At 42.9% G+C, this 19,535-nt stretch overlaps 1 protein-coding gene across 2 annotated transcripts in view; it reads left to right on the top strand.

Annotated features, from left to right (window-relative positions):
- HJURP (Holliday junction recognition protein) overlaps positions 1 to 17,790 on the top strand; it is a 42,656-nt gene extending 24,866 nt beyond the window's left edge. For both annotated transcript variants that reach the window (XM_067546390.1, XM_067546389.1), the window contains exons 11-13: positions 593 to 656; positions 10,619 to 10,706; positions 16,804 to 17,790. In XM_067546390.1, the coding sequence (XP_067402491.1) occupies positions 593 to 656; positions 10,619 to 10,706; positions 16,804 to 16,927 (276 nt within the window). In that variant the 3' untranslated portion in view covers positions 16,928 to 17,790. The remainder of the gene's footprint in view (positions 1 to 592; positions 657 to 10,618; positions 10,707 to 16,803) is intronic.
- Positions 17,791 to 19,535: the final 1,745 nt, after the last annotated feature.

The following is a 19,535-nucleotide window of genomic DNA, read 5'->3' as shown; positions in this document are numbered from 1 at the left end:
TTGTCAAAGTCAGGCATCTGAAAACTTTGTAAGGACAATTTTATTACAATGTTTTTGGGTGATAATTTGCAAAAGGGTAAAAAATTATAGCTTGTACTAGAGTCAGTTTGAAAAAGATTGATTTAGTCCAAGAGAAGCTTTAAGTCCATTTAAAATTTCTCCTTCAGTTTTTTGCCCAGTATGGTTGAAATGTTTCAAGTGTGTTAAACTCATGGGCCCCCAAATCCCATCTTCTTTAACCTGGAATATGGCCCCTAAAAATATCCCACAAAAGTTCTAGTGTTAGGGTTTTAGTTTAATTTTAGTTAATTGCAATTGAGTTTAAAAGCAATAAGATCTCAAGTTATATGAGCATTATTAAATCATCTTTACGGGCCTCTGAGAAAGAGGCAGGTGTTACTCCCATTTTACAGACAGGGAAACTGAGCTGGACAAGCCAATGGCCTGGAATCATTAGACTCCTATTAATTTCTGTGGGTTTTAAATCAGGCTGTTAGTGCAGGGTTCCCATTTTCTTGTTCTGGTCCATGCTGTGAACTGTAAAACGCTTGTAAGTGTCTACTTTGCTAATTTCTCAGTGCTTTGTTTTCAGGATTCTAGGTTTCATACATCTTCAAATCACACTTTTCTGATTAGCCCAAGTACTTTTGTGCAAGGTAAGTTTCAAAAGGCATTATGAATTACTTTATCAGTTAGGAGGGCTTCTCTTAAGGGGAAGTCAGTAGATCTCCAACTCTTTAATTCTACTTTGGGTATGTCTCAAAATGTTCCTTTCTGAGGGATCACCAAGAAGGGCTTTCTGGACCACAGCTTGAGACTTGGGGTGTTTTACTTTTTCTTTCTTCAGATCAGAAATTTCTTCTAAAGGCTTAATTTTATAAATACTGATTTTCCTGCTCCCTTTCCCTGTTGTGTTGCTAACACCGTACATAGCTAATATCTATTCATGTGCAGTAGGGAAGTCACCAGTTAGTTAATCATATTTTTAAGAACTAAAGGCTTTTGCTACCACTCTAGAGGAGTTCCTGCTTCCAGCTCTACAAACTTGTGGTTACACAGTAACAGGATTACAAATATGTCCAGGCCAGGTCTACGCTGCAGACTTGAGAGTATAACTGTCTCTCAGGTGTGTGAAAATCCACACCCTGGGTGATGTAGTATACCAACCTAATCCCCAGTATAGACAGTACTACATCGGCAGGAGAGCTTCTCCTGTTGACATAGCCGCTGCCTCTCATGGAGGTGGATTAACTATGCCGATGAGAGAAGCTCTCCCATCAGCGTAGGAGCATCTTCACTTAATTGCTTCAGCTGCACTGTTGCAACATTTTAAGTGTAGACTTGCCGTTAGGTGGACTTATTAAGCTAAATAAAAGTGCTGCCACTTAGGCAGCAAGAGGATTTGCTCAAATTCTGAATTTAAAAAATGTAACTGGTTTGAGATTAAATAGGCACAAACTCCCAGGGCCTATAAAATTCCTAATCTTTGTGGTAACCATTATAAAGAATTGCTGAGAATTGTAAATATGACGTTGGAGATTTAAAATAAACTATTCCAAATACAGCAGCATCTGCTACAGTAGTCCTCATAGTTAAGGTTGTCAGTATTTCCGATGTAATACATAATTTTCACATCCATCTCAATTGGCTGTAAAACCTCCAGGCTGAAGTTTATGCGGACACTGTTAACCTGAAAAATCTCATTACTCTTTAAAAGTGTTGTCATGCTCTTGTTGCAAGAAGTACACAAGATATCCTGAAAGTGATTCAAGATTTTTTTTTTGTTTTGTTTCATCAGCTTTTTTACTTTGTGCCTTTTGACAGCACTGTGTTTATTCAATTTCATGGTTCTGTTGACGGTCAGTCATCATTAGCATGATATCACTTATGCATTGCTCATGGAGAAGCATGTATGCCTCTCCTTACTGCCTGTAAGAGGGCATCTCCATTTTTCCGTAACACAGGAGAAGATCTGCTGTTTCTAAGTTTGATTCTAGAAAAGTGTACCTTTTTCCTGTGAACTCTGTATAGATCCAGGGAACAACAAGATGGAGAACGCGACAGCCAGAGTTCCCTCCTTTCCTCCACAGACCATTTTGTATGTGGCTGGGGGAGGGGACAGAAAGGTGGTTCTTCTTTCCCCAAACCATAGTATAGACAAGGGAGTTGTGGGAATCAGGAGAGTAGGAGTGAGATTTTTCACTCTTTGGGACTTCTGTACAGTTCAGAGGTTGGGAGGTCTTGCTTCAGTGCTGCTGAAACTGGCATGCAATCAGTAGTGTGAACAGAAGCAGGAGACGAGGCAAATGGGGCAGACATACTCACACACATCTAATGGTGCTGCTGGACTTTTCCCTTGATGACAAGGCCATTATAAAAATCTGTAGGGGAGGGGAAAAGCTCTTAAGCCTTTTAAAGAAGTTATTGTACAGGTCAAAGAATTTTCTGGTCAGTCTTGCTGTGTTAGAACAGCATTTAGTCAAGCAAAATTTTTCAGGTTATTCATAATTTATTAGCTATATTGGCAAAAGCTCAGTTTTGCCAGTATAAATTGAATCTGCACTGTGTGTGCTTTGCCAGTATGGTACATACTTATATCAGCAAAGCTCTCCTAGGTGTAGACCTGGCTTGACTCTGTACAACAACAAAACCTAGATTGGTATCATCAACATAATTACCCAGAAGTGTGAAATTTTATTACTGTATCACATCTTTTTCCATAGCTTACCCTTTGGCAGAACAACTCCTATGGTCTCAAAGGAGGCATCATTTACTTCTCATACCACTTGTGTCTCTTGTCATACTTGTCTTACATCCCTGGAATTTCCTAAAGATAACTTTTTGGTTCCTCTGATCTACCTTCTTTGATCTCTGAACTAGTTGTTCTTCTTCGAGTGCTTGGTCATGTCCATTCTCAATTAGGTGTGTGTGTGTATGTGTGTGCGCCACATGCACGGGTGCCAGAAATTTTTCCCCTAATGGTACCTGTAGGGCTGACCCTAGTGCCCTCTGCAGCAACGCACATATGCACTTGTATATAGGGCGCTGCCGGCTCTCCTCCCTCTCAGTTCCTTCTTACCGCCTGTGATGGTGCTGGAATGTCTCTTGATCTTGCAAGCCTTCCAAACCTAGTCGTTTTCTAATATCTCTCTTACCTGCATATAATTGCCTTTTAGTTTGTTTAGCTGTAGAGTTGTTAGATAGCGACCTAGGGACGGTCCCCAGGTTTTAAATGCTGTGCTTTGTGTAGGAAGCCTATGCTGAAGAGCAACCCACATCAGAGTTGTTTAAAGTGTCTGGGGAAGACTCACATATGTGAAAAGTGTAAGATCTGCAAAAGCTTTTGCCCCCAGATTGAAAAGAACCACGATGCTCAGCTGAAGGCCATTTTAAGGGATCTGCACTCATACCAGTATCTGAGCCGGGTCATTCGGATTTGGTGCTGTGTACCTCAGCCTCTGCACAGATTACCCCTCTGGCACCGTCTTCTTCATGGCACCAATCAACATCCCTGGTGCCAAAGAAGAGGATGAAAAAGACCCATGCTGAGTGTGGGCGTTAGCCAGCGAAAAAGGAAGAGGTGGGGGACCAGGTGAGACCCTCATCAGGCCACAAATCCCCTCATCCCCTGAGGGACCCCTTACTTTCATGAGCTTCAAGCCCTATAACAAACCCACCACCAACTCTGGGCAGTGGTAAAGGGCCCCGTCACCTGGCAGTACCATCTACTATGGAGGCCTTGCAAGCAATGAAGGACCTCCTGGCGATGCCCGTACCGCCGACACCTAGAGGGGGAAGGCCCCCGCACTGAGACTTCGCACTGATGCCAGTAGGGAGCTTAGCTAAGGGGAAATGCCATTGAAATCAGTGTGGTGGTGCCCATCTCCCAGGCCCTGATCACCAGTGCATAGATAGTCCCCGAACCTGAAGACTTACTCACCGGAATGACCCAGAGAGAGGTTGATTTCTTGCCGATGATCTTCAGGTGCCCAGCACCAGTTGGCAGAGCAGTAGTACTGGTCACCGGAATATCGCCGATCCCCAGATTCCCAGTGCGGATCCCTGGAATCTCGGCCACGCTCCCCTAGCCCTTACCAAAACCTAAGGACAAGCGCCGGTCCAGGGATACCTGATGCACAGACTCCCTACGCCACTCCCCGGTATTGGAGCACTGGGACTTGTCTTAGAATGCTGAGGGACAGTCGGGGTCAGCACCACCATGGTCTCCAGATAGCAGTTCATTGCTCTCAGACAGAGAGGATGTGGTTCAGCGGATAGGTCTATTCTCTAGCCCCACACCTGGCTTCCCCATGATGCCACCAATGGGGGCATGGCTGCAGGGACAATGGCCCAGACTGTGGCAATACTGGAACCTGTGGAGGTTCCCCCCCACTAGGAGTCTTGCAGGCCTATTCAGTAGCAAGTACCTCAGTACCGAGATCTTTGGTGCCCCAGAGTATGGCACTGCACTTAGATGTGGAATCAGACCAAGAAAGGGTGCCCACCTCAAACCCAGGAAGAGCCACCGCAGACAGGGTAAAGGATCCCAATCCGCCACATCTACTAACCTCTTCATCGTCCTCACCTGATGAGGCAGTAGTGGGCCCCTCCACTGCAGCTCTGCTGAATGATTTCAGATCCCATCAGGAACTGCTTAAGAGAGTGGTGTCCAATCTGGTCATTAATATAGAAGAGCTCAATGAGCCTGCAGATGAGCTCTTTGGGATCCTGGCAACAGCAGCTCTATCCAGGGTGGCCCTTCCAGTACATGAAAGGGTAGTGAAGCTTGCCAAAGCACTATGGCAAACCCCAGCCTCCTGATCCCCCACGTCAAAGCGGGTGGAAAGGAAATATTACGTGCTGGCCAAGAGGTTTGAATATCTTTACACTCATCCCTGTTTGGGATCGTTGGTAGCCACAGCTGTCAACAAGAGGGATTGGCAGGGCCAAGTGGGTTCCACGCTGAAAAATGAAGCCAAAAAGCTGGATTTATTAGAAACAACAAGAGTTCTGTAGCATCTTAAAGACTATAACAGATTCCTGCGGGCATAAGCTTTTGTGGGCTGCAACCCACTTCGTCAGATGGGTTGCAGCCCACGAAAACTTATGCCTACAGGAATTTGTTAGTCTTTAAGATGCTACAGGACTCTCGTTGTTTTTGCTGTATACAGACTAACACAGCTACCCCTCTGGATTTATTAGGACGCAAGATTTATTCTACTGCTAGCCTGCAGATGCATGTGTCTAATTAGCAAGCCTTGTTGGGTAGTTACCACTTTAATATCTGGCACTTGCTGAAAAAACTTGCAGACTCCCTAACTCAGGCCTCCACTCGAGTTCAAGGCCATCTTGGAGGAAGGGAGGACAGTAGCTAGGGCGTCACTGCAAGCAGCCTCAGACGCAGCAGTTTCCGCAGCCAGGACCATGGCTTCAGTGTCGATGAGAAGGGCATCGTAGCTGCAGTCGCTGAGCCTTTCATCGGAGGTCCAACAGTTCATCCAGGACCTCCCCTTTGACAGCACAGCCCTGTTTGCAGATCAGAGCGACTCTAGGCTGCATGACATGAAAGATTTGAGGGTGACTGCGTTCCCTTGGCCTGTACACCCTATCATCATTCAGGAGACATTTCAAGCCCCAACAGCACAGAGATTCAGGGGGCAATCCCATGGAGAACTCTACAGAAGAAGGAATAAGGGTTACAAGAGGCGCCTGGGCCACTTCTCATCTGCATGCCCCCAGCCAGGCTCGAGCTGGCATCACCAAGGTGGCAAACAGACCTTTTGAAGGTGCGCCTGAGGGCAACTTACAGTTGCTATCCTGTATCTCTATTGTTGTTTTTCTTCCTGCGTAACTCCTTTTCTCCTGGCCTGGGCTGCCATAACATCAGATCGCTCAGTACAGTAGCCAGAGGATACACCCTCTAGTTTTCCTTGATCCCACCATCCCACTTGCCCTCCCTGTCCCTCTTCAGGGACCCTTCTTATGAGCAATTTCTCATCCAGGAGGTGCATGCCATCTTAAAAGTGGGTGTGGTGGAAGAGGTCCCTCGAGAACTATGGGGAAGAGGTTTTTACTCCTGTTACTTTCTAATTCCCAAGGCAAAAGGAGGGTTGAGACCCATCCTGGACCTGAAGGGCTTCAACAGATACCTCAAGAAGCTGTAGTTTCCTATGGTCTCCTTAGCCACCATTATTCTTTCACTGGATCCGGGTGACTGGTACGCTGTCCTCATCTTAAAAGATGCCTTTTTTCGCATTTGTATCTTCCTAGGACACAGGAAGTTCCTGAGGTTCATGGTGGGAGCTCACCATTATCAGTTCTCAGTGCTCCCCTTTGGCTTTTCAACCACACTGCGCATGTTCACCAAATGCATGGCAGTGGTGATGGCCCACCTAAGGCACAGAGATGTGTAAGTCTGCCCTTACCTGGACGACAGAGGCTGGTCAAGGATTCAAGTCCAGGGCAACACTGAGATTATCCGATCCACTTGCCAAGTTCTGGGCCTTCTAATAAATGAACGAAAGTCAACACTTGTTCCAGTTCAAAAGATAGAGTTTATCAGAGCAGTCCTGGACTTTACACAGGCCAGAGCGCTCCTACCGGAAGAAAGGTTCCTAGCAATGTAAGACCTTACAGCCCAAATATCAACCCCCATGCTCACTATGGAAAGAGTATTCTTCAGCCTACTGGGTCACATGTCAGCCTGTGCTTACGTGGTGCAGCATGCCAGACTGCACCTTAGACCTCTCCAAATGTCCATGTATTCCTCAACCAGGCATCACCTGGACACGATACTTATGGCCCTCCACGAATACTTACCTCCCTGTCAAGGTGGACAAGGCCACATCAGCACAGGGGTACCTTTCAAGGCCCCCCAAACCAATGTTATCACTGGTCTCGGATGCATTAGATCTAGGGTGGGGAGCCCCCCTTGGATCCCTCAAGACTCAGGGCATCCGGAAAAGAAGAGCTAGTGTTGCAAATCAGTGTCAGAGAGCTCAAGGCGGTCTGCCTAGCTTGCTTTGTGTTCCTGCCCCGGATCTCCAACAAGGTGGTTTAAGTAATCACAAACAACACGGCCTCAATGTACTACATCAACAGACGGCTGGGGTGGAGGGGCCGGTCCCTTGCCCTGTGTCAGGAGACCTTACATCTCTGGGACTTCTGTGTCAGTCACAACATCCCCCTGGAGGCGGTACATCTCCTGGGGGCCAGAAACTTATTAGCAGATCACCTCAGCAGGTCCATTTGCTCTCACACAGTGGTCCCTAAACCCAGAAGTGACCAGTCATATCTTCCAGAGGGGGGCAATCCCCAAATGGACCTCTTCACCACCAGGGAGAACAGAAAATGCAGGCTATTCTGCTCCCAGCAGGGACTCAACGATGGCTCTCTGACTGACATCTTCCTCCTGCCTTGGTTGGGAGATTTCATGTATGCCTTCCGCCAATACCACTGATCCACAAGGTCCTCATCAGGGTGAAGAGAGACAGGTCACAAGTCATCCTGCATGGCCACCACAACGTTAGTTCAAGTAACATCTTGAACCATCAATAACTTGCCTGTGGATGCTTCTGTCGCAATTAGATCTTCTCTCCCAGGACCATGGTCATCTGCTTCACCCAGACCTGATCTCCCTGCAACATGCTCCATGGTTAAGCCTGAGAAGAACAGACCTGTTTGGGCCAAGTCTGGTAGATTCTACTCGAGAGTAGAAAACCATCCACCAGAATGTCTTAACTGGCCAACTGGAAACGCTTTACCTGCTGGGTGACAGACCATGGTACCCCTCTGATGGAGACCAGTTCATATGATCCTAGACTACTTGCTCCATTTGAAGCAAGAAGGGTTGGTGGTCTTATCAATCAAAGTGCACTTAGTAGCCATATCGGTAAAATGATCTTTTCAAACGAGATGACCAGATTCCTCAAGGGGTTGGAAAGACTCTTCCCACTGATACAAGACCTGATCCCCCAGTGGGATCTGAATCTGTTTCTCTCCAAGTTCACTGGACCTCCATTTGAGCCCTTGGCTTTGTTCCTTCGTGCACCCATCTTGGAAGGTGGCATTCTTAGTGGCCATTACGTCAGCAAGGCGGGTCTCAGAGATCAAGGCTTTGACCTCGGAGCCTTTCTATACTACTACCTTGTATAAGGACAAGGTTCAATTACAGCCACATCTGGCATTCCTGCTGAAGCTGATTTCCCATTTCCACATAAACCAGGACGTTTTCCTACTGGTCTTCTTCCCAAAACCTCACAATTCTAATGAGGAGAGGCATTTGCACACTCTTGATGTCAGGAGAGCCCTAGGTTTCTACATAGAGAGAACAAAACCCTTCCGTCGTTCCACACAGCTCTTCATCACTATCACCAAACAGATGAAAGGGCTTCCAGTGTCATCACAGTACATCTTGTCGTGGATCACAGCCTGTATTTGGGATTGCTATGAACAGCATGGAGTCGCGCCTCCAACATCCCTGATGGCCCACTCAGCAAGGGCCCATGCATCCTCAGCGACCTTCTAGGCACATGTCCCAATACAGGACATCTGCAGAGCCGCTACTTGGTCATTAGTACATACCTTTGCATGCCACTATGCCATAACACAGCAAGCTCAGGAGGATGCTAGCTTTGGTAGAGCAGCGGTAGAAATGTCCCAGCCACGAACTCCTGCCCGCCTCTAGGGATACTGCTGGTAAGTCACCTAATTGGGAATGGACATGAGCAAGCACTTGAAGAAAAGAGAACAATTACTTACCTCGTAGCTGTTGTTCTTCGAGATGTGTTGCTGATGTCCATTCCACACCCACTCTCCTTCTTCTCCGTTGGAATTCCGGCAAGAAGGAACTGGGAGGAAGGAGGGCCGGCATCGCCCTGTATACGGGTGCATACACATGCCACTGCAGAGGGTGCTAGAACTGGCCCTACAGGTACCACTAGGGGGAAAATTTCCACACCAGTGCATATGGCACGCACATCTAATTGGGAATGGACATGAGCAACACATCTCAAAGAACAACAGTTCCGAGATAAGTAACCGTTCTTTTACATAAATATCCTCTCCAAGGAAGGTATTACTTTCTTTCATTAAATGTCCATTCTGGGCTTCGCAGAGAGGGACACACTTGATATGTAGGAAGGAATAATTTCAGTGATGTAAGAGCAAAAGTGGAAAATAGGGTGTAAAAATACTTGACTTATTTTTCTTTAAAGTTGTCATCCTGGTCTGCTTGTTAAAAATGACTGGCAGTATCGAATAAATTTACAGAACATAGAGATGAAACATTCCTATGAGGTTATTTAGCCCATCTCCCTGCCAGTTCAGGGTTTTACGTCCTATTATGTACTTCTGTTGTTTAGTGCAGTTAGTCTTTACATGACCCTGACAACAGAGCTTCCACTTCATCTGCTGGGTCAGGATTTTTCCATCTAAATAGCTTTTGCTCTGCTATTCAGCCAAAATGTTGACATTTTTATTATATACTGCCTTTTCCTGCCTTGTATAACTCCCCTATATCTGTGGCATGTTTATACTATTTAATGTTTTGTAGCCTGCTACCATGTTCCACTGCCAAACTACACGTATTTAACTATCTTAATCATTCTTTATAAATCAACCACAGTGGCCCTTCAGTCATTTCCTGTTGCTGTTCTCCAAGTTCTGTCCAGTTAGTATAGGTCCAGTAATGAGACCCAAAATTAAATGCAGTATTTCAGGTCTGGTAACATACAAGCAAATTGCACTAGCTTTTTTTCCTACAAGATAGCATTACAAACGTATCTAATTTGTCCACTGCCATCAGTTTCAGCATTTCTATTTTATAAGTTTCTCACTTCCATTATACATTCGTGTTCTGAATTCTTTTCCCCAGATATATGAATGGACACTGTCAAATTCTACTTTTTTTTTTTTTTTTAAAAAAAAAAAAAAAAAAAAAAAGTAAAGTTTTTCTGCTACACTAAGGCTGTATTCAGCAAGAAAAGAGCTAACTTAGTGTGCAGGGGAAATGACAGACTACATAAAACATTCTCAAATGTACATAATTAACAGACTAGAAAAATATACTTTTTTGTTAATGCCTTACAGTTTTACTAATCTGCATTTCTGGTAAGTATAATAGGTACAGATTCTTTAGAAATAAGGTTTTCTTCATGTTAACAGTATTTCTTTAGGGTCTCTTTTTTTCCAAGATAAGTCTAATTTTATTGTTTGCTCTTCGTTAACGCCTTATGTCCCTTTGTATTATTACTCTAACTGATGTTTGCAGGTCCCTCCAATGCCTTTCTGTGAAACTAAATCTAATTGTAAGATATTTCCATCCTTTTCTAGTGCTGATAAAGTATGAGATCTTTAAAGGAAATTAGTTTTACACTTACGTATGTTCGCTGTTATAAAGTACAAATTGTATTTGAAATTAGATTAAGCCACAGGCTTTCACATAAGGAACGTTCATTTTACTTCGCAGATGGAAGTAAGTTGATGCTTTCTTTTAATACTCAGAACTGCTGCTCTGAGCTAGCTAAGGTCAGAATAATCCAATATTTTAACATACTGTATTGGATAGGGTACTCAATGTGGTGTTTAACCTTATGACCTCATTAATTTTAATCATCAGAATCCAAGATTGCAAATGTCTATGCAAGTATCCCTGGGACTTTGCAAAGTAATGGCTCATCCCGAAGTGCACAAAAATATCAACAAAGGCAAGTGACTTTTTAGTAGTTACAAAAATAGCAGCAAAATAAGTTCATCTTTATTTTATTTTTTTTTAGAAAATTGTTTATAAATGTGGTGTGCTTTTTTTTTTTTTCTTTAGATGGTGTTTTGGGGTTGTTGGTAGCCTATATTTAGATTATGGACTTATGACAAAAAAAAATGACTGCAGTTAATCACTGAATAGATGACACTACATCACATCATATAAACCTATATTTTTAGGATCCATTTGTCTCTGACTTCCTGTAATACATTATATCATGGGCGATTTTCCCATTAAGATTTTAAAGGCCATAGTTGGTATGTATACATGATATAGGAATACATTATTAAAATATATATGCACATGTATGGAATATGTGATAAAGTATGAAACATGGCATTGATGGGGCATGCTTTGTGTACTGTATATATGATTATGCTCATGTGATAAATTACATCTCTCCTGTATCAATGACCATCTCACCTGCTTTATCCATATATAGAAAGATTTTAGTCTACAGATTGACTTCAGATATCCACAAGGTTTTTTTAAACTTTCCACAAAATTTCCTTCTCATATTGTCAAATGTGGACTTACCTAAATCCTATCCTCACTCCCAAAAAATTATTTTTCTGAGATCCAGGGTTAGTAATGTTAGTACATTTGACAGGTTCAGGTTTTGATATCTTGTGCCATACTAAGGCTAGAAACAGATGCTTTATTATCTACCAATGGAAGTAGGGTACTTCCAGCTGTCGAGTGAGCAAATACTTATAATTTGTGATTTTGTTTAGAAAGGATATGTTAAGGTAACAGGTTCATCTTTGAGTGCTGTCCCTGCGGGTGCTCCACTTTAGGTGTTGGTTTGTCCTGGCACCGTCGATCGGAGATTTTTGCATCAGTGTCTGTCCGGGCCATGCATGCACAGCGGGTGTCTCACAGTACCATTGGTGCCTCAACCATGGTGTGTGGTCCAACCCCTTTTCTCAACCGTCCTTGGCCTGAGACAGAGCTCCGCAGCACTGTCCCTACAGAAATCAGTGGAGTTGAGATGCATATCTGATTCTGCCTCTATGGTACTGTCAATGCCGGTGAAAACGACACTGAGACCTACCACAGCACCAATGTCTCCAGCTTTGGCACCACCAGCATCGGTACTGACCAAGATGGCACCATGAAAAGCTTTACACAAAACAACAGCACTGTCTACTGTGCTGACTGACAAAACCATGCCACCACCGTATCTTCCACACTGCACTCACCGGTATTCGGTACTGATATGTCACCAGACCATACAGCACCAGAGCATCCATTATCTCCCGTCACTACTCCATTTTCAAGCGATGAGGAAGACAACCTACAGGAGGGTGCCTTTTCACCACACCACTCATCCCCCATTAGACATGAGTCGACATCTACCACGAAGTCAAAATCCTAATGGACAAAATTATGAGAGAGTGGTGCAAACAAACATGAATGTACCCCCAAATGCCATTCTCTGTGTAACGGCCTCCATGGGATCCAGGGACTGCTTACAGAGCCCAATTTAGCGGTCCCATAACACCACCCGGGTGGCAAATTAAGATCATCTCCTCCATCATCTGAATCGGAATCATCTGAAGTTGAAGATGACCCATTAGACAAGACAGATGACAGGTCAGGAGCAAGACACCACAGCACCCCATCTTTCCTCATCACCTCCCGATGAGGCTATAATGCCATCACCTCCTACCACAGCTGATGACTTCAGTCAATTCCAGGAACTTTTCAAAAGGGTGGCACTAAGCCAAGAAATACCCTTGGAGGAAGTAGCAGAAAACCAACACAAACTTCTCCAGATACTACATACATCGACTAACATGAGGATTGCGTTGCCAATAAATGACGCATTAATGGAATCAGATGCCAACCACTGCTCTACCAACCTGTAAAAGGGCAGACAGAAAATACTATGTCCCTGCTAAGGGCATGGAATTTTTATGTATTCACTCTCCTTCAAACTCCTTGGTGATAGCCCAAAGGAGCAAACAAACACAATACAAGTCCACACCACAGGACAAATACTGCAAGAGACTTGATTTGGTTAGCTGCAAAATTTATTCGTCTGCAACCTTGCAGTTGAGAATGGCCAATTACAACGCCCTTCTGGTAAAATATAATCATGACAATTACACTAAACTGAGTGAATTTGTTAGCAACTTACCTGAAGACAAACGCGAACAATTTAAGTCTCTGGTAACTGAGGGTCATCTAATCGCTTGAATGTCTCTGCAGACATCCCTCGATGTCGCTGACACAGCAGCCCAAACAACGGTAATTGCTGTGGTCATGCATCGGACATACTGGCTGTTGTCGTCAGGCATCCTGAGGGACCTGCAAGTAAAGGTAAAAGATCTACCATTTGACAGGGAGAAACTGTTTTTCAAAAAAACAAAAGAGACTAGGTTCTCCATTCCATGAAGGACTTGAGAGCAACTCTGAGGACCCTCGGAAATTACACGCCTGCCTCCAGGCGTAAAGAGGTACCAGCCTTACCAATGCAGGGAACCCTCATTCACTCGCCAACAAAGACCATTTGAGTCATACAGGTAGAAGTAGAGACCTTAAAGAAGGAGTCTGACTCTGATCCAAGCATCATCCTTGCAACCATTGCAGGCAAAACAGTTTTGTGTTTTGTGTTTTTGTGTGTGTTTTTGTGTTTGTTTTTGAAGCTTTTTGTCAAGGGTCTGAGAAACCTTCCCACCATTTCAGTGCCAACAACCACTACCACCACAAATCTTTGGACATCGATTATGCCCATTTTACAACACCTAGGCATCATTACCACAGACAGATGGGCCCTAGAGATCGTCTGAGTGGGCTAATCCATCTATTCACATCCATACTACCCACTCAACCTCCCTCCCTATCCATCTTCAGGGGCCCCCTCATGAGCACCTCCTACAACAAGAGGTGTGTCAGTCACACCATCTAGGGACAATAGAACAGGTCCCACCACAATCCAGGGAGAAGGAATTCTACTCCCACTATTTTTTAACACACAGAAAAAAGTGGAGGTTGGAGACCAATCCTGGACCTCAGGAAGCTCAACAAATTTGTTTGTGTCCAAAAGTTCAAGACAGTCACGTTAACCACAATAATCCCAGTGCTAGAATAGGGAGACTGGTTCTCAGCCCTTGACCTCCAAGATGTGTATTTTCATATTACAATACACCCAGCACATAGACAATTCCTTCATTTCACAGTGGAATCATAACATTATCAATACAGGATACTGCCATTCAGCCTCTCCATCGTGCCACGGATCTTCTTCAAGAGCCTTACAGTCATAGCAATCCACTTATGCAGACGGGATAATCATATTCCCATACCTAGACGACTGCTTCTTGAGAAGTTCCACAAAATCAGGCAATACACAACACACTATCTATCTCTTTCAAAGCCTAGGATTTCAAGGAAACACGCAGAAATCAACCATGGCACGCATACAACAACTGGAATTCAGAGGGGCACACCTTGACTCCATAGAGGCAGACATGCTGAGCAGAAAATTATTTCAAGAACACAAATGGGAACTGAATGACACAGTGCTACACGCTGTATTCCAACAATCAGGAGTCCCAACAGTAGACCTATTTGAAACAACAGCAAACCAAAAATGCCCTCGCTTTTGCTCGAGAGCTGGGATAGGACCCCAATCCCTAGGGGATACCTTCCTCCTCAAATGGAGAGTGATACAACTATCTGCATTCCCACCAATCCCCTTACTATCAAGACTAGTATATAAAATTTGTCACAATGGAGCTTCTGTCAAACTGATTGCCCCAGCATGGCCCAGACAACCATGGTACCCTTCCCTGCTGAGAATGTCAGTTCGAACCCTGCAACAGCTTCCTATGTGAAGGGACCTCTTGTCTCAAGACAATGGCAGGTTTCTCCATCCCGACTTGAACAGATTTCACTCAACAGCTTGGTTACTACTTGACTCCATCAACAGGAAATGAACTGTTGAGAACAGGTCAAATGTGTTACTTAACAGCAGAAAACCATCTACATGTAAAACCCACACACAAAAATGGAAGAGGTTCTATATATGGTGCCAATCAAAATGCACTAATTCACTTTCAGCACCCCTCCCACAAGTGCTAGACTACTTATTGGAGCTAAAAACTGCAGGCCTTTCCCAAATTCCATTAGAGTACAACTCGCAGCCATCAACACTTTTTTCACCAAAAAATTTGAAGGGCTATCAATATTCACGGACCCCAACACCAAACGTTTCCTAACTGGGCTACAAGCATATACTCAGAAGTCCATGACCCCACATCAACTTGAGACTTAAACCTAGTGCTAAAGACTCTCACAAGTTTTCCATTTGAACCACTAGCTACGTGTTTACTCCTACACCTGTCAATGAAAGTCGCATTCTTTGTTGCAATCACCTCCACTAGAAGGATAGGCAAAATAGGAGTCCTCATAGAGCATCCGCCTTACACCATCTTTTTTAGGGACAAAATCACGTTCTGACCTCACCCTAAATTTCTACCTAAAGCAACATTGTCCTTTCATATAAACCAAGTTATACACCTGCCTACATTCTATCCCAAATCGCATCAGAATCAACAAGAAGCTAGCTGGCACACACTAGATGTCAAAAGAGCATTGGCGTTCTACCTAGATAGAACCAAAACAATCCACAAATCACCAAGACTATTCATTTAAACCACTGACCAATCCAAGAGATCCACAGAGGCTACCCAGAGGCTTTCCAAATTGATCTCTAGCTGCATCCATCTTTGCTACGAACAAAGCAAAGCACCTTCACAGATTAGAACCCAGTTCTAGTAGTAGGCAGGCAGTGTAGCTTTGTGTGTGGTTTCTGCTGTTTCATCTCCACCCCTGTTTATGCTGTTTGCAGTTTTCATTTTCAGTTTTATTTCAAGTATGGACTTTCTAGTTACGGCCTTTCATTTATATATAATTTAAAAATAGTTGATTTAGTGAATGATCTTGAGCAAGCTAATGGGTAGGTAGTCTTTCTGTGGGCTTTGCTTGAGTTCAGTCACGTTAACTTTTTTTATTACATCTTTGCTCAGCTTCTTAATTCACGCTTTTTTTCCTTTCTCTGGTATAAACAGAAACTTCTCCCTATGATATTGGCAAAATGTTTTGAGCCAGAAACTTATTTTCTTCATGCATATAAGTAATAGGCTCCATGTGGAAAGCATTAGTGAATGTTCCATTGCTAAACTATCTGGAATAGAAAATGTGTTCCTTAATTGCAAATCAGTGACCATGCATTTATGTAACCTGAATTAAGACTCAGTTGGAGAGTGTCCTCAGGCCAGCACTATGATAGCTTTAGAGGTACAAGATGACTGCAGTAAACATCCTGGAAATGAAGCTTGTCATAAGTGGTCTTGACGTCTTCCGAAATCTTACAGTCAAGTGGATAGCAAAGCTGCTGTATGTTCTAATCAACAGTTAGGGAAGAACCAGATAAGTCCTCTTGTGTCTGGAAAGACTTCGGATTTGGCAACCTCTGGCAAGAAGCTAATTATAAAAGATCAACTTCAGAGAAGGAAAGGTCAATAACTAACAGATTTACTGTAGATCTGTATGAGTTGTTGGCTCAAACTGTATTGGGATGGATCACTTGAGGGTGTGATCACAGAGTGGATTAGTTTTCAACAAATCTTAAATAACAAGCTGCCAATCCTTCAGTTCCTGAGGGGGGGGAAATAAAAAGCAGAGCAGTAGATGTATTCTCCTTCCACTGGAGCAAAACTTTCATTTACATTTATGTTCATACACATGCAGTTGCTTGTTTTTAAAGCTTTTAACCTAAATTAGGTTAAAACAGATTTTATTTAATTTATTAATATCATTTAGGCATTAATACAATGAAAAAATAAAGGATTTTTTGCAATTGGATGGGTGTGGGAATTCCTGTATTGGGCCCATTGCATTTTGCCATTAGTATTTTAAGATGACTAGATTATTTGCTTTGACATTCAGCTTCTGTTCTGTTCTTTGGAGATTCAGTTATCATGGGCGCTTTTTAATTATCAGTAACTTTATGATCTAAAATTCTTTTCCAGGGTATCTAGAAAACTCAGCTACAATGATGGGAGAGAGAGAAGCTCAGATGTTCTTTTAGAAGACTACATCGCTAAAGATATGCAAGGAGCATTTGTGGAAGGCTACAGAGAAAATATTTTATAAAGTTATAAAGACATCAGAGACATTTTAATTAAACATTGCAATCTGAGAATTGTATTTCTTGATAGGGAGGGAGCTGAGGAATAATGTTGTAGCATATAGTAAAGGCCATGTCTACACTAGCACTTATTTTCGCAAAACTTTTTGTCGCTTGGGTGTGTAAAAAAACACCCCTGAGTGACATAGGTTTTGCCATCATGAGTGCTTGTGTGCACAGCACTATGTTGGTGGGATACGCTCTCCTGCCAATATAGCTACCGCAGTTTATTGAACTGGTTTTATCATATTGAGAGGAGAGCTCTCTCCCTTTGACTTAACGCTGCTACACGAGATCTCTTACAGAAGCACAGCTGTATCGGTACAGTTGAGCTGCTGTAAGCTTGTAAATGTAGACATGGCCTTAGTCCTGGTATGTGCTTTCCCTCTCATCCAAAATAATTCCCATCTTCACCTTCAGCCAAGGTGGGCACACGGGCACCTTTCCTTAATGAGGACTCATTCATTTGGTTCCAGAAGTCCACTGGAGGGAATCAAAGTTTCTTCTGAGTGTTTAACTTTTACATTTAGTAGTGTTTGTCATAATAGATATTTATGATTTGCATTTTTTCTGTTTGCTTATAGACATTCATTTTAGTGTACTAATAATAATGCACGTAGGCTTTGTATTCCACCAGAATTCCTATCCTCTCTTGTGCATATATACACATTATTTGGCTCTTGAAAGCACTGGTCTGGAAGGTCCAAATGCAGTGTAATGTATTATGACTTTGTAATGAAGCTGTGCTATCAGATTTGAGGTTTTAATGTTTAATTTTCAATTTACTTCATTATAAATCTTAATTGCTTAATAAAATTTTTATATATTATTGGATTTGGCAGTTCTCTTTATAAAGTTTTAATAGATTTTATATTTAGTGCAACAAATATACTTGAGGTTGCAATTTTATTGTTCCCAGTCTTACAAATGATAATTTCATCACCATGACGTGATGTAGTAAGGTCTACATACTGTAAAGTACAGAAAAATAATATACCAGTATATATATGCCAGTATATATATATGCAATAACCCATCATAGGCAACAGAATGCATTCAGGATCTTATTCTTGAGGAAGATACAATATATTTTTCAGCTGTTCAGTGCTTGTTACAGGAGTGTGTTGAAAAATGTGTCTGCCTACCCCGTGTTTGGTACTTCAAGGGCAAATGCTCTCCCAGATTTACAGAGTACATCATTTCAGCTGGTGCACTCTCTGGCCTACCTCCCATTCCTGGGTAGTCTTTTCTGCTCCATGAAGAAATCAGTCTAGCTGTTGCAAATACTTCAGATGGTCATTGTGTTGTGGGTCCTTTGGGGTTTGTTATTTTGTTTTTCACAGCCCCACTTCCTGTTCCTTTTTTGGCTGGGAGATTGTTTTAATCTAACTGCTAGTATAGCTGCTGCAGGCATAGGGCAGCTTTATTACAGCCTTCTTTTAGGCCACAGGAGCATGATTCCTTTCCCCAACAGATCCTGGAAGGTTTGGTACTGCTTCCTAAAAGTTAGAGGAATCATTTTACGATGCCTGGTGACCGCTAGGTCACATGCACATGCACTCAGTGTCCACAATGACCCTAACTGGCCATTGTTGCCCTCTTTAGGAAGGGAAACTAGTGTTCCCTATGCATGTGACTTTGTACCTAGACGGTCACCTGGTTGGTTGGTTGTGTGTATGTATTACTATAGCACCTAGTCATGAGCCAGGACCCCACTGTGTTACGTGCTGTACAAATACAGAACAAAAAGATGGTCCTGACACACAAGAGCTTTCAGTCTCAGTGTTAGATGAGAGACGTCTCATTTGTTCCTTGAGCAACCAGAAAACTCTTGCTCAGGGGCAACAACTATCCTCAGCTAACAGTTCAGGCACCCAATTCATATTGACTTAAAAGATAATTTTATTGGCAAAATAATAAAGCAAAAGGTAGGCAAAACCTCTCCTGAATATTACAGAAAACATTGCTAGGTTGTTACTAACTGGAATTAGGTTCTTGTGCATGTAGTCTCAGAAGTCTTTCATCACAGCCTCAAGCGCTCTCTTTTTGTTGATGCCCTACCACCTATTCTGGGGGGTATAGCAAAGGAAGATAAATCAGTTACGAGATTTCTTTCACTGGGTGGCTTTATTAATTTATGAACACTAGATTCGTCCTTGGAGTGATGTCTGCCTTTTAACAATAAACACACATAACTCTCTTATATATTGTTTTTGTTGGCTCATATTTGTTCCTGTTTCAAACACACATGAATAATGTGCTCTGTAAATATCCTTTCAATGGATCTTTTGAAATAAAATTCTTCCCCACCCAATGATCTCCCAAATCCTCTCCATCCTTAAAATATTGCATGCATAATCTATTTTCTGTTTTAACTGTTCCAGAACATCTCGAAAGTATATTTGAATATGTTCCTTGGACAGGTCCTGGCTGTTGTAGGGGTAATATTCCCAATACCAGTAGTAAAAGGTGAGGTCCCTCTTGCCTAGCAGTATTGTACAAATCTCACTAGTTAAGATATATAGTAGCTTCTCTCTAAATAATTTCTATCAGGTTGAATTTAAGTAGACAGAT

This window comes from Emydura macquarii, unplaced genomic scaffold (genome assembly GCF_026122565.2).
Source record: "Emydura macquarii macquarii isolate MOO-44397 ecotype Brisbane River unplaced genomic scaffold, CSIRO-AGI_Emac_v2 contig_1119, whole genome shotgun sequence".
NCBI classification, from domain to species: Eukaryota; Metazoa; Chordata; order Testudines; family Chelidae; genus Emydura; species Emydura macquarii.
The sequence above is the reverse complement of the archived record's forward strand: the minus strand, read 5'-3'. Positions and strand labels throughout refer to the sequence as shown.